This window comes from Camelus dromedarius, chromosome 3 (assembly GCF_036321535.1).
Source record: "Camelus dromedarius isolate mCamDro1 chromosome 3, mCamDro1.pat, whole genome shotgun sequence".
NCBI classification, from domain to species: Eukaryota; Metazoa; Chordata; class Mammalia; order Artiodactyla; family Camelidae; genus Camelus; species Camelus dromedarius.
This window is the reverse complement of record NC_087438.1, coordinates 89,945,375-89,962,533: the sequence shown is the minus strand read 5'-3', so window position 1 is coordinate 89,962,533 and position 17,159 is coordinate 89,945,375. Positions and strand designations below refer to the sequence as shown.

The 17,159-nt window shown below is 38.7% G+C and overlaps 1 protein-coding gene across 1 annotated transcript in view; it reads right to left on the bottom strand.

The window, feature by feature from the left end:
• Window positions 1–7,671: 7,671 nt before the first annotated feature.
• The window catches only part of ADAMTS19 (ADAM metallopeptidase with thrombospondin type 1 motif 19), a 222,596-nt gene continuing 213,108 nt past the window's right edge, over window positions 7,672–17,159 (bottom strand). The window contains exons 22-23 of the mRNA XM_031448946.2: window positions 10,712–10,889; window positions 7,672–8,786 (exon numbers count right to left, since the gene is read on the bottom strand). Coding sequence (XP_031304806.2) covers window positions 8,635–8,786; window positions 10,712–10,889 — 330 coding nt within the window. The 3' untranslated portion in view covers window positions 7,672–8,634. The remainder of the gene's footprint in view (window positions 8,787–10,711; window positions 10,890–17,159) is intronic.

The window sequence follows — 17,159 nt, the reverse complement described above, 5'->3', positions numbered from 1 at the left end:
GGTGTTGAAAAATCATCTGTCGTACTTACAACTATAAACTGGAGTAAACAATTCATGTTTCCTGTAAGAATTTTTGGACCCAAAATCTATCACTGTCTTACAATATCTGAAATACGTTTCGGTGATTTTATCAATACATTTACTAGAGAAAGTGAGATGTACTTTATAATGACAGCTGATAACAAAAGAGTTAAACCACAAGTGTGTCAAGAATCAAGTGTGTTATGTGTCTGTGCATGTCCTAGGAACTTTCTGGATTTTTCTGGCTGCTGCCAGAATACATCTAATGAACAAATCCTTCTCAAGCTGTTTGCTTTTCCTAAAAGATTCTTTGGGGAATAACACACATCTTCAAGAAGAACCTTACTTCTCTTTGGCTCTCTGTATTGGCAAGTGGAGACACAAACCCCAGATCCAAATATATTTGATTAGACCTTGTCCTTAGCCAAAGCATGAGGTAGGAGAAATGAGCCTGCAGTTTCCCTCAGGCATCCTGCCTTTAGATCCCTCCACCAGGCTCCCGATGCCCACAGGGCTGTGTCCTGCCTCTCTCCATCTGTAAGTTGTGTCCCGGACTCTCCATCTTCTCCCACCGTCCTCTGTCAGCTGTCATCCCCAAACCATTGGGTCTTACTTTTCACTGTTACCCTGAGGGCAGCCTGCGTGACGACAATCAGGGAATCACCTTTCTCCTCCCTCTCCTGTCACTGCCCAGACCCCTCCTGAGCGCCACCCCCAAATCGTGCCTCCCCTAGGCCAGCACTTCCGCGTGGAAACATTTCCTCCTCATCCTGGATGTCGACTCCCTCCTAATCACACCTTATGGGCCGTCGCTGAGACCCAGCCCTTCACCAAATTTTTCCTGTTTCCTCTAGTAGGGGAAATGACTTTCCCCTCCATTGAAATTCAGGAGCAACTGGTTTAGACTCTTCCTATCTATCTTTTGATACTCTGTTTCACACTTCTCTTTTATGAGCCCCTGTGCTGGGTATGTTACAAAAGAGCATCTCTATTGGGTGCTTCCTTCCTCTCGAGTCCGTCCGAAGACCCTCATGAAACCCTTTGCTCAGTAAATAAAAGTGCCTGCCATGGAGCCTAAGAAGGGCTCAACTCTGGTTGGCTAATTCAATTAAATTTGATTAAAAAAATACTTAGTGCTCTGTTTTGCAATCAACCATGCCCAGTGAGAAAAGGATTCCATTGCCAAAAATGCTTGTGACATACTCCACACTCTCTTCAGGTAGTTCATAATGCACACACTCACACGGATGACTCGGGCAGGTTCTGCTTGGTTGATGCTAGTATTTGCCAAGCTGATTTGATCACACAACACACATTTCACTGTTGTCCTTTTAACTCTACACAAAATTTTACCTGAGAGTGATTGGACAATACTAGCTTAGGATTTCTCTTTCTTTACTGTCACTAACACCTTCATTCCAGAGTGGCAAAGAGTGTAAATAAATATAAATATCGAGTTATATTGCGGGAACAATCTGGTGAAAATCTGGATATTTGGGGGCTTCTCAACTCTTACCATGCATGTTATCATTTGTCCTCTTTCTTTATAGCAAATTTTAATAAAAGCATCATTTCCCTGTGGATTTGGACCCGAAATTACTGTCTTTTGAACCATGTGAATTATACAAATAGAATTCAATACAGTTCACTAAGCAAAACTGTCTACATATTAATGAACTGTATTTTCTCCTTTTCTTCTCGCCCTCTCTCCCTTTTCCTCCCTCCCTCCTATCTCCCCCTCCTCCCTCCCTCACCCCCTCCCTCCCTTCCTTCTTTTTCTTTCTTTCTTTCTTTCTTTCTTTCTTTCTTTCTTTCTTTCTTTCTTTCTTTCTTTCTTTCTTTCTTTCTTTCTTTCTTCCTTCCTTCCTTCCTTCCTTCCTTCCTTCCTTTTTCTTTCTTTCTTTCTTTCTTTCTTTCTTTCTTTCTTTCTTTCTTTCTTTCTTTCTTTCTTTCTTTCTTTCTTTCTTTCTCTTTCTTCCTTCCTTCCTTCCTTCCTTCCTTCCTTCTTCCTTCTTTCTTTCCTTCCTTCCTTCTTTCTTTCTTTCTTTCTCTTTCTTCCTTCCTTCCTTCCTTCTTCCTTCTTTCTTTCCTTCCTTCCTTCTTTCCTTCCTTCCTTCTTTCCTTCCTTCCTTCCTTCCTTCCTTCCTTCCTTCCTTTTCTTTCTTTCTTTCTTTCTTTCTTTCTTTCTTTCTTTCTTTCTTTCTTTCTTTCTTTTCTTTCTTTCTTTCTCTTTCTTTCTTTCTTTCTTTTCTTCCTTTCTTTCTTTCTTTCTTTCTTTCTTTCTTTCTTTCTTTCTTTCTTTCTTTCTTTCTTTCTTTCTCTTTCTTTCTTTTCTTCCTTCCTTCCTTCCTTCCTTCCTTCCTTCCTTCCTTCCTTCCTTCCTTCCTTCCTTCCTTCCTTCCTTTCTTTCCTTTCTTTCCTTTCTTTCCTTTCTTTCTTTCACCAATAACCAACTGAATGCCTGAAAGTATTACCACGTGAAAATCCTGGACAATATCCAGATGAGCAGCTGGGGTTCCTCAAATTACCTGACTTTGCAAATTAGTTGCACAGTTGTGATTACAAAGGAAGCCTGTGATTAGGTTATAAATCCTTGTGCATCTATGGTATAACATTTTCAAAATTGATAAACAAGGGAGGTAATCAGGTTGAGTGCCCAAATTTGGACTCAGACTGGCTCTGTTACATCCAACTCAACTGTGTTCTTGGCAAGGCGATGGATCTCTCTGGGCCTCAGTTTCCTCAGCTACTATGTGAAGACATGAATGGTCGCTTACAAGGGCGCTGTGACATTCAATAGCCACAGTGGTTAAGAGAAAGCTTAGCATGTATTAAGTGGTTAAAAATGGTTCACTATTACTTTGAGAGCATATAAGAACCAAACTTTCATTTCAGTTGCCTCCAATATAAAACTAACTGGAAAAAAAGAAGAAAATTAAAGTCTTATTAACCATCCATAGTTAAAAAGAAAACTCCACTTTCCAGCATCCCCTTCTTTGTGTGAGTCTGGGTTAGAACTGGCCAAGAGAACCTTGCGTGAAATTTGGAAGGCAAAATGGAAGCAGCATCCATTAATCTGAAAGTTTTTTTCTTTCTTTTTCATCAGGTGCAGTGACAGATCCAGGCATAGGCACTTGGCAGGTTCTAGACTGACTCTGCTCTCCTGAGCTCTTTGCCCATTTCTCATTGCCCACTGTTGGTCCTGCCGACTGTCAGGAAACTCAGACCCACAATCCAGTTTTTGGCTGTGGACTTACAAAGGAGGAAGCCACACAGAGGTAACAGCATCTCATGGACGTCCGCACAAATCACCTCTTCAGAGTGACACTTACCCGGCTGTGCCTGGCTGCTCAGGTTGGTCTGTGACTGCTCTGACCCCCCAGCTCCTCTTCTGGACTTTTGCTTCCCAGCTCCTCCTGCAGCTGCGTGAGGTCAGCTCCGTCATCACCCAACACTGCTCTGCCGACGGGACCCCGGCAACTATTGCTACCAGAAATGTTTCAAGGAGCAGAATTTAAAAAATAGAATCTGGAATTAGTTTTCAGATCTGACTGGATTTAAAGGCACTAATGACTCTGTTCCCAGGAGTCAGGGGGATCCTGGTATCCAGGACAAATGGTGGCAAAATGACTACTTAAATTCTCACCAATAATAACCCGGGGTCAAGTGTCTACAAAAAGCAAGGCCCTGGGTTACCGGGCACTGGCTGCAATAGAACTTTTTCATAGAAAGAAAAAGAGTAAGGACTGTGGGGTTGAGTCACCGCTTCTAACTTCGCTGGAGAACTTAGAGGAAGAGAATGATAAGCCTGGGGTTTCACATTCACAGCTCAAGGTCTAAGCTGAAAACCAGAAAGCTTTTATGACAGCCTCGAAATAAAACCTTCCTAACGATACTGCTGGTGTTCTACCATCTGTGATGTCTTCTAAATCCCAATCCAGACTCAAGTCCTGGAAGGTCCAGAACCAGGCTCAAAGTACGACTTGTGAGGTGTTACCATACAGGCCAAAGGAACCGCAAGATTTCACCATTTCACATTAACTGAAACCAAAGGTATATGTAGAGGGGTATTTCTTAAAGGTGTTATATTATTGTGGGAAGAATACAATGTTCTATTAGCCTAACGTTTTTGATGTGGGTTCACTGAAGCAGGGTTCCTGGATTCCAGGTGTTAGTTCACGTTTCTGGGAGTAACTCTAATAATCTGTCTGAAAACTAGACTCAAGCATGGTCCACACTGAATGAAACAGATGCCAAAACTTCCTTGTTATAATGAAATAAAGAGGAAAGTACACAAGTGTTTAGAAAGATCATTTTCTTAAATACGACAGATGTGCTCATTACTCACTTGCTACATATGTCCCCTAAGAGGGTCCAAAGGGCATTCCCTTCCTCAGGCCTTGAAAAATACACTGATGAAGATGGTACTGGAATCCTGAAGTAACTTCGTAGCAGCTGTTCTCTGAAAACCAGAAATGACCCTGGGAGATGCTGTCATAGAGCTGAGCTTCTTGATTTAATGAGCATGATGGAATTCTACAAGGGCAGGAACCAAAAGGCTGTGTTTCACTCCCAGAAACCAGACGGGAATGGTTACTGTGAGGGGCAGCAGAGTCAAAGGCGTAAAGGCAATGGTCTGACCTGCAAAGACTTCTGGTACTGGCTAGTGGGCCATGGAGTCCATAGAACTGAAATAGACGGGCAATCTAGGAACGTCTCAGATCCAGATAAGCATTTAATTTCTAGATTTAGTGAAAAGAAGTCTGATATGAATCACCACACCAGGGAATTACTTTCCCTTGATCAATTTCCACATGAGAGCAGGTTCACAGACTCAGAACTCTGAATAAAGGGGGGGGCTAGATATCTCAGAGGGTAGATTCTGCTACACCGTCCAAAATCCATACTGTAAATCTACCTTCTAGTCTTCCTTGATGGGAACTGTGCACTGGGAAGACAGAAATCACCAGACTTTCTGATGACTACTGGATTACTGGCTTTGAACTGATAAGAATTCCTGGTGGCCCTAAACAGCCAGTGAAGGCCCAACCACAGAGCAAGAGTTTGTGGAAGTCAGATAATGTAATCAAGGTTCAGATTAAATCTGGCTCAGACTGGACCAAAGAGTCTCTGAACCTACCCCACAGTTCTGTCCTAATTCTGAAAGGCTTATCTGGAGTAGAAATACTCAGCAACTGGCAGGGCCCTCGCTCCTCTTATTGGTTCCATGATCTGTAGAATAAGGGCCCTTATGGTAAAGCCATACAAGTCCCTAGAACCGCCTCTACATACCAAAATTGGAAATTAAATCAACACCTCACTCATGGAGAGATTTGAGAATGATTTTTACCATGAAAGATCTGAATGATGCAGGAATGAAAGTCTTTGTCTTTTTTCTTTTCTTTTCTTTTCTTTTGGCCTGTATTCCTCTACAGAAGACAGATTTTGGAGAATTACACTGGATTATCACAAACTTAATCAGATGAGAGAGGGAAAAATTACACAGGAAAAGGGGATATTCTCAATTGCATTCTTTGATTCCTGAATTCATGAATCTAGGCAGAAATATGACCACGTATTGAACGATGAATCAGATCATATACAACATCTCAGAGGCCCTCCAAAATGTTTTCACCCAGCTGGTGCTGGAACCAAATACTGAAAAAAAAAGAACATTACGTCATTCTGTTAGGCCATCTGCTTCAAGGTGATGGGGAGCACGGTAATACCAGACATTTACATAAGCATGAGCCCACTGCCACATTTGTTTGCTGTAATATGAATTCCCCAAACAGAAACAATATTGTATGGAAAATCATAACAGCAAATGAAGCATTTGGCAAGTTCAAGGATAGATTCTGGCAGAAATTTACAGGCTGGGGAGGCAAATGCAAAATCAGGGTGCGTGGCTATTTCTGTGAGAACAAACCACTGTTTTGTGATAGCTGTGAGCTAATACAATCATACGGCAGTCACGGTGGAGGGCCAGTCCTCCTATAGCACGGCAACATACTGGGAAATAATACTTTCTCTGCTTTCATTAGGCTGCGCTCAGCAGTGACTGCAGCTAGACTGGCCCTGGTGAGTGGAAGGTCACGCTGCTGAATCCATGCATAATCTCCAGACCTGCCACCACTGTCTTTGTTCCTGGGCCCACTGGGCAAGGACAAAGGTGGCTGATGAAAGAGACTGGTCAGCATACACAGGACCTGTCATCTTATCCACCTGATGGCTGCGTCCTCTCTCCTGAGGGTGCTGCTCTTTGGTGAGCAGTCAAGTGGAATGTAAATTATCTACATACCTTTTCCTCCAAACTTCTTTGTTACCAATTTTCAAACCATGTTCCCACTCCTTCCAAGTCCTTGCCAATCCAGTCAAAACACCTTGATTGCAGTGTGATCACATCAGCTCACTTCTATCACAAAACAAGACAATGGTTTGTTCTCACGGAAATGGTCACTTACCCCGAGTATGCATTTGCCTCCCCAGCCTGCAAAGTTTTTGCCAAAATACCATCCATGAATTTGCCAAATGCCTTGTTCAGCAGTAGGGTATGCCATACGGTATTGTTTCTATTCAGGGAATTCATATTACAGCAAATAAAATGTAGCAGTGGGTTCATGCTCACATGAAACTCTGGTATTACCATGTTCCCCATCACCCTGAACCGACAGCCTAAGAGAATGATGCAACATCTTTTTTCCCCCCCAGATATTCAATTATGGCATGAGTTGGGTGAAAACATTTGGGAGGGCCTCTAAGATGTTATATGTGGTCTGATTCATTGACCAATAAATGGTGATATTTCTACATCGATCCATGGATTCAGGAATCAAGGGATGGATTAAGAGTGTCTCCTCTTCCTATGTAATTATTCCTTCCCCTAATCCCCTAGTATCTTATATACAATGTGCTGACACTGGCTAACTTTCTATCCCAGCAACTAAATTAAAGGATATACACAGTAAGGGACCATCTAGAAATAAAATGTTCCCCATATTATAATGAAGGTGACAATACTAATGAGGGAAGTGTCAAGAACTGTGCAGGTTTTGAGGTTTTACTCTACTTACCATCTACCGAGTTAGCCTGCCACCTGTCAGGGCAGAAGACAGAAACTCCCGGGTTAGAGACAAAGGACTTTGTTACTTACAGTAAAAGCAGAAGCCAGGGAATCAGCATTTCCTTGCACCAGTTCCCTGAGCCCCAAATCCCTCAGGGTGACGTGAAGAGAGCCAGCTGGTACCTGCACATGCAGGGAATTGTATTATGGGGAGAGACCCCGCTTTGAGGGAACCTGAAACTTTAATAATGAGAAATAAGCTCATCAGTCCTTTGCTCCAAAAAAGACACAGTCTTTATCTTCCAAGGCTGTTCATTATACAAACATCCTTCAGAAGATAGTCCAGAACAAAAGCAGACGGTGCCAGGACATGTGGAAACGCGAGAGACTCATGAAGAATTGCCTCCCGACAGGAAGTTTCACATATTTTATTGAAAAATCTAAGAAATCATGTGAATCATGTACAATCTTTTCTCACAAGAAAACCTTTAAGCTGGTTTTTTAAACGTTTCACAGAACTGTAAAACTTTTTACTTTTTAAAAAGAAAAAAAAAAACACACAATGAAACTACCACAGTAATATCAGTTTTTTTTTTGTTTTTCCTTGTTTCTAGGGAAAAAGGCTGAAAACTAGTAAATTTTCCCATTATCATTTGTGAGGCTAAGTACTACACTCTTTTATAAATCTGCTAAAAAGATATAAGGAACTGGGTGGATCAATGCTTTCTTTGTTCAAACTATTTTAAAAAGCTAATATCTAATGACAACATGTTAAAATAATACACATTTTTGTAGGATGTTACCATTTCTATAACGGTTTCTCTACACGATATCAACAGTGCAATGGTGATTCAGTGTAAGTCATTACAGTGTTTCATTGTTACAATACTTGTGTTCAAGTACATCATGAACATGATCAAAGTCTCCATCTTGACTTTCCTTTTCCATTATTAAAATAAGGTTATAATTACAGTAGAATTTTTCCTATGGATAGCTCTAAATCTGCACCAAATACATAATACATTCTCTAAAAACCTGTTCAACACTATGAGGTTTGCTTTGTTTACACATCTCCTGCAGATTACAGAAAATGGGCTAATTCTGCACCAGGACACCAAAAACCAAAAATGACTTCTCTCCACATAGAACTAAACTATTATGCTAAGTTAGTATACATTCTGAATAACTCAATGGCATTGTTGGGGAGAGAGTAGCACCTTAGAGACAGCCCTAACTTTAAAAAAAAGTTTTTTTTTTTTCCTTTAAAGCCTGAAGATCTCGGGTTTTTTTTTTTTCCCTTTTTATTTTTATTCCGGCAACTGAATCCAACTTATTTATATAAAATTATTTATGAAGCCATATAGTATAAATCAAAATGTTTGTATAGCCAAAACAAACACCATATTGGATGTTTGGCAGGCCAAGAAAAATAAATTAATTTGATTAAATTATATGTAATCTGATAATATTTGGTCTGAAAAACATGCTAGTGTGTGTGTTTATAAATAATGTAATTGCAAAGAGCTGTGGGCCAGCCAGCCTGCTAGAGGTCAACTCTTCTGCTGCAGCTTTTGGGCATAGAAGTCCCTGCACGTCTCACAGCAGCGCTGATACCACCGCATGTCCTGACAGAGGTTCTTCTCACGGATCACCCGGCAGTACACAGGCCACTGATCACCCAGGCACTTGAAAGTCAGAGCAGCTGTGAAACAAAACACAGGGAACTCAATACACCGAGATAAACTAGATGTCACGAGTAGAGACAAACAGCAATCACTTAAGTGGGGCATTCGGTCCGCTTACTTTGACTCATTTATATTGCCTTGCAGAGCTTAAAAGACAGAGATAAAGACAGGCACACACGCCCCCCTCCCCCATAATAAAGGAGTAAAGTGAATGAAGAACGGTCTCACTCATGAGCTTCTGTAGACTAATTACAGATAGATTTCCCAAGTCCAATGAGTTGTACTGCAAATGGCCTTTAAATTTCCATTACGTGGCTTTCATTTAAGCTTCTTTTGGATTTTCAGTTGCGAACATTAAAAAGAACAATGAATGTGTTCAGTATGTTCACCATCATGGGACTACAAATTAATAAGTATTGTGATGGACGAAATTGCAAAGAAATAGCAAAACAAAAATCTGTTTACACTTACTTCACATTCCTTGTTTCCTAGACAGCAGACATGTCTAGTTGGGATATCTGGGGATTGGGGTTTCAGGCATCCTTAAAATCTAAGCTGATTATCAAAAGTGACTAAATTTTATAGCAATAGAGTGTTTGAAATGAGCTTTTGATATAAAAAAACTCGGTCATGTGGATTTGGCCCCAGTTCTTCTGAAGAATCAGCATGTTCTGGCATGTATAACAAAAGACAATTCTGCTACAATTGTTTCTTTTGCCACTGTTCTAGTATGATTCATTATTTTATATTTGAAAACCTCTGATTTTCCAACCACTGTGCTTCTGCGTTCAGGGATGTACCATCAAGAAATAATAAACAAAGAAAATGCAGTTTTAATTAAATTCTTCTTTCAATCCATTATTTTCTGCCACATGAGACTTTAAGGACTTCCAATAATTATTGCAGAGACGGATTATGTTGTCTTTGAATACAAGGATTTAGCACATCTGCTCTAGGATTGCTTAACTTTTTGTCTTAACTAGCTTTAATTCTATTTGAACTGATTATTTCTTAGAAATGTTAGTTATTTGGCTTGAAAACGAGAATTTCTGTATTTCCATGAAGAACCAAACTTTTCCGTTTAGATCGAATCTTATGCCTGGAAAAACATCTATGACAATTTAGCTCCTTGAATTCTGGCCATATTATTCTGTATGATTAAACTGTTCCCCTGGAGATTATACATACAGATTAAAACTTAAAGTGTTGAACATAAATTAACCCAACAACATCCAGGTAGCAGTGCTATTAAAAGCCACTAATTGCTACAAAAATTAAGGCTAATTCATATTTGTTATGCAAATACAGGATACTCTTTCTTGATGATGTATTAGATTGAATAACAGGAATTAAGAATACATATGAACGCATTTTATGACATAAAAGACTGTGTAAATCAGTATGTTATTACTATTTATTCATATTGAATATTTTTTCCTTAAAGATGAAAAAAATGGTACCTCTTGTTCAGTGGTGTAGATCCATGTACCTGTTCTTCTTGAAAGAAAGGTTTTTACTCTATGTCTCCCCAAAGGATAATTTGTACCCAGGATCACAAGGCAGGCTGTTAACAATGGAGAGATCTAAGGTGTATGCTGCAACCTCACTTTCCACAGACATTACCGTAATTGATAGTTCTGCCATGGGTCTGGTCAGAACCCACAATATGGTTACATCCCTCAGCCCTTTAGAGGATGACCTGAGGTGGTGCGGCATTCATATTCCCAGGGCCTGGCTCTGAGTAGACAATTCAGGAATGAAAATACTTAAGTCTTCAAGATTTTTGTACCCACATGATCATTTGGACTAAACTACAGTCAAATAGATCCAATGTAGTCAGAAGCAAACTAATGAGTACAGATGGATAACTAAGCTTTAAAGTGAGATGCACAACCATGAGCATTTCTGTTTCTCAAGACCATCTCCTTTTCGGTCTGCTTACCCAGCCGGGGTGATGTTATAGTATTTACGTTAATCTTCTCATTGCAGGGCTGAAGGTGGCAGGGCCTGTATGCTGCAGGTTTTTCTGAAGAGAAGCATTCATTTCCATGTCTTCCTGTGATCTTATGCATGCACTGAATAACACGGGACTGCATTCCTTTGCCACAGGTGATTGAGCACTAGGAGAGATACAAGGTTTAATTAAAAGTCCCTTTTCTCAGCTTTAACACGCCTATTGTGTCTTTTATTCTTTCATTTTTTCAGTCAAAGTATAGTCGGTTTACAATGTTGCATCAGTTTCCGGTGCACCGCATAATGTTTCAGGCACACGTATAGAGACATACTGTTTTCCTTTTTCTGGGCTGTGAGTCACCTTCTCCCTGTATTTCTTAAAACTGAACATGAGCCACATCATCTAGGGTTGATGTATAACCTGGGTCAGAAACACTGTTGCTCCTGACTTGGGCACAATGCTGTTCAATCTCTGGCTGACCTAAGGCAGAGCTTTGGGCAATGAAGGACGTAGGCAATTTAAAAACAGCAAGTTGGAGAGTATGACTTGGAGGGAAAGAGGGTGAATGATACCAGTAACGAACCTGGGCAGATGGTATTTAAAGTTTTAATAGCTAGTGTGCAACAAAATTGATTCACTGTTCTTTAATTTAGTCACTGATACTCAAGACTTAGATACGCCCGAATGGCGAACCGGATCCTCTTTAGAGTCTTTCAAGGTACTCACCCGCTCCATGTGCTCTGGCCTTAAAATATTTATTAAGAATATCAACATGGTTTATCAATCTGACGTGTTATTGAAATAACTGCTATGTCTTGGCAGATTATATGACATCCAAAATTGTGCAAATAAAAATATCTAATAATCTAGGTTACTCTAATAAAATACCCTTTGAATGGATTCCTTGTATTTCAGCTAAATGTCATTTGTCTTCATTTGTAAGATACTGCAAAGAAGAACACATTTAACATACAATGTTTGTTTATTAAAGAAGTCTCTTGGGTCCACGTATATCACTAGATCTAATTTGTTACACGAGTAAGCTGATGTTCAGTTGAATGAGAAAATACAATCATTTTATGGTATCCAAATTACAACTGCCAAGGGAATGTGCTTATGTCTCTGAAAATAATGATTTATTTACTAGTTATATGATTTTCTACAGGGTAAAGATTTAGCCATATTTGGCTGAAGAGTTCTAAAGAACTTAGAGCTATTTAAAGAGATGATCTTGATGCATTCTATTTTAAAACTGGCAAATACTTTCTGATCGTCGCCTTTCAGGTACACAAGCACAAGGTTTGTAATGTTTTTTCCCCTCTGCATTTTACTAAGTCTTGATTAGGATTGCGTTTTCTTTGCAAGACTTTAAAACTCTTCCTCTACTACCATCTTGGGTCCCCACTCTTCTTCCTCTCATTAGCACAAGACTCAGTCTGCACAAGCCCTCGTCACCTCCAGCCTAGTTTGCCACCGTTCACTTTGCCTTTAGTCCTCAGCCTTCCAGTCAACCCCACATAGTAATACAGGGTATGTATTCTTCCAAATTTGCTTTACATATATAATCTCCTTGGACAAAACTCTTCAGCTACTGAGTTCCCCACTGCCTATGAGACAAAAGCCAGTCTCCCAGAACCTCCCTGCTGTCATTTATCTACCTCCTCAGCCTTAACGTTCCACCTTCCTGCTTTAGGAATCGTTTGCTTTATAACTGCCTAATCATGCCCCTGAACTTTCTACTCCCACAACTGCAACTGTGCTCACAGTATTATTCCTTTCCAAATGCCGTGCGGTTTTTCAAAGCACAATCTCAAATCCACTACCTCCGTGAAGTGTCCACAACGATCTCAAATACTTATGCACATGCATACAACATTTATGGCTTAACACCATATATCCATCTCCCTGAGGCTATCCCTGAGAATCACTGGAGAAAATTTTCTTTTAACTACAGATTTTAAGTCCAAGAATTTCCATGTCAGTAAACTCAGATAGGGTCTGGGAATATACATTAAAACAAAACAAAACAAAACAAAACAAAAAACGTGGCTAGGTGATTCTGCTGCCTGAGTTTGGGAACTACGGGTCAATAGTATGTGCTCTGTATTTAATATAGGCCAGTTTCTAATCATGCTTACCTTTGATTAATATCCTTTCATGAATCTAGTTTGTCTCTTTAGGTCGACAGTAAATCTCTTGAAATTAGACTCATTGTCACATTACCTTCAGTAATAACACCTACCTATGAGGTATGAAAATAGCTTCTAAGAACAATATGATTTTATCTGCATGCCAGTAACATGCATCTACTTTATAGACAACTAATCTTTCTAAATTTGATTCTGTAAATATTTCTGCATAAAACTTTCTTTGTATCTGATGAATTCTCAGCTTTCTGCAAACAGGAGATTAAAGTACTGGGATATTACATCCCTTTAAATCTGATTTTTTCTCAACTTCTATATGATCCGAATGCTCGCAGTTTAGTTTAAGCTTTATTATAACTTAAAACTATTATAACAGGAGTAACTGTTTGACATGGTCTTTCTCCCCTGAATTTTAACATCATTCTATAGAATAGACGTAGTTATATAAATGTAGACATCATGCTTCTTAGAAATATTTGCAGAAAAATTAAAAATGGTTAAACTAAAAACTTTTAAGGGGTTAAGCTTATATGAAAAAATATCTTTCTTTTGTCTATGCCTGAAATTTCTAGATCTTGAAAGTAATCGTAATACTTGAGAAACCAAAAGAAAGACAGAAGTTTTATAATAGATGAACTCATTCTTATGCAATAGAGAAGGTTCTCAATCATATGTCAAAGAAGCCTGGTAATCTGATTGGTTATAATATATAACTAATCTTATATCAACTCCAAAGGACGTGCATAAACCAAAGTAACATCATTTTTCAAGATTACAAAGTAACTTAGATACATGATAACTTAGAATACATAATTCTAGCAGATAATGGCTGAATAGTGACTTTCATAAAATTTTTTAAGAAATTAAGAGAAAAGAATTCACTCAACTAAATTGGTATTATTTCTGTCTTTGAAATTAATATAACAAGCTTTACTATGAAATTAAATAGTCTTATAGCTATAAAAACTAATTTTCATTAGAATACTTTAATAGAAAAATACCAAGCTCTTACTAGCAATTATTTTCTTTATAAAATATACTTTGGTAAAAATTTTATTACAAACTTGTGGAAAATAAAGAGACATTGAAATTGGAACAACTGAAATCCTGAAGTATCTTTTAAACTATTTCTTACTTTATTATAGAAAATACTATTAAACAATTGGATATTTCCTCAAATCACACCACTATGATTAAAGACAGACAGACCTTAAAAGAAAAAGCCCTAATAATTCTGGCTTGAAATGAGAAGACCTGGGCGCTAATACTGACTCCAGAAACTAACGTACCTGGGTCTCAGTTTTCCTTCTAGTTAAGGCAGGCATTGTAGCTGATCACAGCTATACTTTCAGGCCTAGATGACTATGAAAGCAAACATTCCACATAACTTCGTATTAAAAGTTACCACAGTCATGCAGTCTTTAAGTGGTAAAGCTGCATAACAGTAAACACTTGAATTTCATTATCTAATTATACACTGTGCTGCCCAACTATGCTATTAATGAAGTCCCAAGATTGTAGTTTGCTTGAATGCTTCAGAATATTCAATCATTTATTGTTTTCTTTCAAGAATTTACTGATCACCCATCACATTCAGGAGTCTGCACAGAAGATAAAAGCAGCAGAAATTAGTAATATTATGGGGCTGGTACTTTCTTCAATAAACTTTATAACGAAACACAATGACCTAAAATAGATGGAGTTAGAAACAGATTACTAAACATTATGGAATCTGGGCAGTTTTATCCACTCTTAGCCAATTGTTTACTATTTTAAATAAGCAGTTGTACTGCAAAACTAGTTTGCTGCTTTAGGATCAAAGGGAACCAACGCCACTACTGCAAACTTTTATTCCATATGGTGTTTACAGTAGTTGGCACTTGCTTAGTATTTACTATACACCAGGTACTGTGTTAGAGGTTATTTTTATTTTAATATCTCATATGAAGCCCATGAGTGCTATCACCATCCCTTTTACACAGATGAGAAAACAGAGGCTCAGCTGAGTGAAACATTGCCTGCAGTTCACAGCTAAGAAAACAGAGGCTCAGATGAGTGAAACATTGCCCGCAGTTCACAGCTAAGAAGTGGTAACACTGGAGTTGGAGCCCACATACACTAGATGCAGAGACTGGACACTTAACCATCACCTGATACTGGAAGACACTCTTTATGGTAACAGCTCGAAATCTGCTCTTTCCCTCATCCTCCCAAATGACCTCTTATCCTCATATCTTGCTATTACCCTAAACATAAATGCATTAGAAGGTCTTTTTTGGCTTTGTTTTGCTATAACTCAGGCTAGGTGGTATGACATAAACTCTTTCGCCCTAAGGACAATTCACAAGCATGCTTTTTATCTTTAGATAAGGTGATCATACAATCTATCATCCAAATCAGGACACTGTGAAAGAAGTTGCTGGTAATAATTATTCCTAGGCTACAGGCATACATAGGGTAAGTCCTGGGTAATCTGAGACACACCATCACCATATCTGCAGACAACTTACTGATAGATTTATACAGTAAGATGATAAACACAAATGAGTGGACACGTGAAATACTTACTATATTCCAGACATTATCTAATATGCTTTTACACATAATGTCTTGGTTAATCTTCCTCATAATCCTAATAACTTCATAGATGGAAAGAGCGAGGCTCAGAGATTATTCCATTCATTCATTCAACAAGTATCTATGAAACTCTACAGTGTTCCACATACTGTTCTGGATACAAGAAGTGATAGTAAACAAAACAGACAAAAATATGTGACTTCAAGGAGTTTACATTCTAATAGTGGGGAGCAAGAAAGTCAAGATACATTGTATATTAGATATTGTCAAGTGCTATGGAGAAAAAGCTGGGAAGGAGGACTGGGAAAATTTGAGGTATGGGGTTTTGCAATTCACATTGGAAGATCAGGGAAGGATTCACGGAGAAGGTGGAAAGACTTGCTCCATAAGACGGACAGCAAACCTCAAATGCAAGTCTTCTGATTCCAAATACAGTGCTCTTTCCACTGTTTCTACAGCTCTTGGATCAATTTCAATGGCTTTTGCTTTCTTGCTATTTCCCTCTCACTCCCTTCCCTCCTTCCTCTCTCCCGCCTTCCTGCTTCCTTCCTTCCTTCCCTAAATCTTGTTTCTAATACATTTTAAACCTTACTCTTCACATATGTACTAAGTTAAAACATATTTGAAACAAGGCAGCACTATAGGATTCCACTAAAGGCCAAAATGTTAAAAAGTCAACATCAATTAGCCAGCAACTGGTTAAAAGTAAAAACAACAAGGTACACCAGATAATGTGATACTGACCTTTCTTTTACAAGGAAAATTTCCTGACTAAAGATTTTGAAAAAGAGAGACTTGCACTGCCTGACAAATGGTCTGTTCCCCAAACAGCTTAAGATTGCCCTGAAGGACCTTTAAAACAAAGTACCTCATGAATCAATTCCATGAATGAGAAGCCTTTAATTCTGAACAGGAAACAGTCTTAATGTACCCGGCTTATTATAGTGGAAAAGGGAAGAGTAATCTTTAGAACAAACTTAAACAGCAGGACACAAAAAACCCCCCTGATATTGGTAATCCCTCTTTCCTCCCAAAACATGAGCCCCAAAGGCTCTGAAAATTAAATCTGTTTTGACTTAATGATATTCATCATCTCAATCTACCTGAGACAATCATGACCTCCCCTGCGCTTGGGTATACAAGCATTAACTTTAGATAATATCATCGTAGTTTTCTCTTATAATGGAATAAATCCTTTCCTGACCTGAGACATCAGTGACAATTTTTAAGACTGTATTAAATTATGTCTACTTTGTAGTTTGCATGTCAAACACTAAACATGATAAGAGAAACTGTCTCAATAATTCAGTTTAGATGATTAAAAAGTTAGAGACAGTTTAGTAAATGAGAACCATGAATACCTACGGTAGCCAATCAGCAAGAAGGCTTTATCTCCTTTTAAAATGAGATATACATTATAGAACCTTGTAACTATTACCATTACCTAAACCTTTATTTTTCTTCTGTTATTCTCATGCCACACAATAAGAGCTGACTGACTTTATATGACCTAAGAAAATTTCATCTAAATAAACTAACTTAAAGGGAAATCACAGGGGAAGTATAACGTCCACGTTGGTGGAAGTGTACAGAGGACGTTCACCTAACTCAGATGTTTTTATTTTTCTAAACATGGCCAAGGATGGTCTGGTGATAGATACAGATGTGAACTTTCAGAAAGTTACACTTACTAAGTTAAACAATATCCCTGA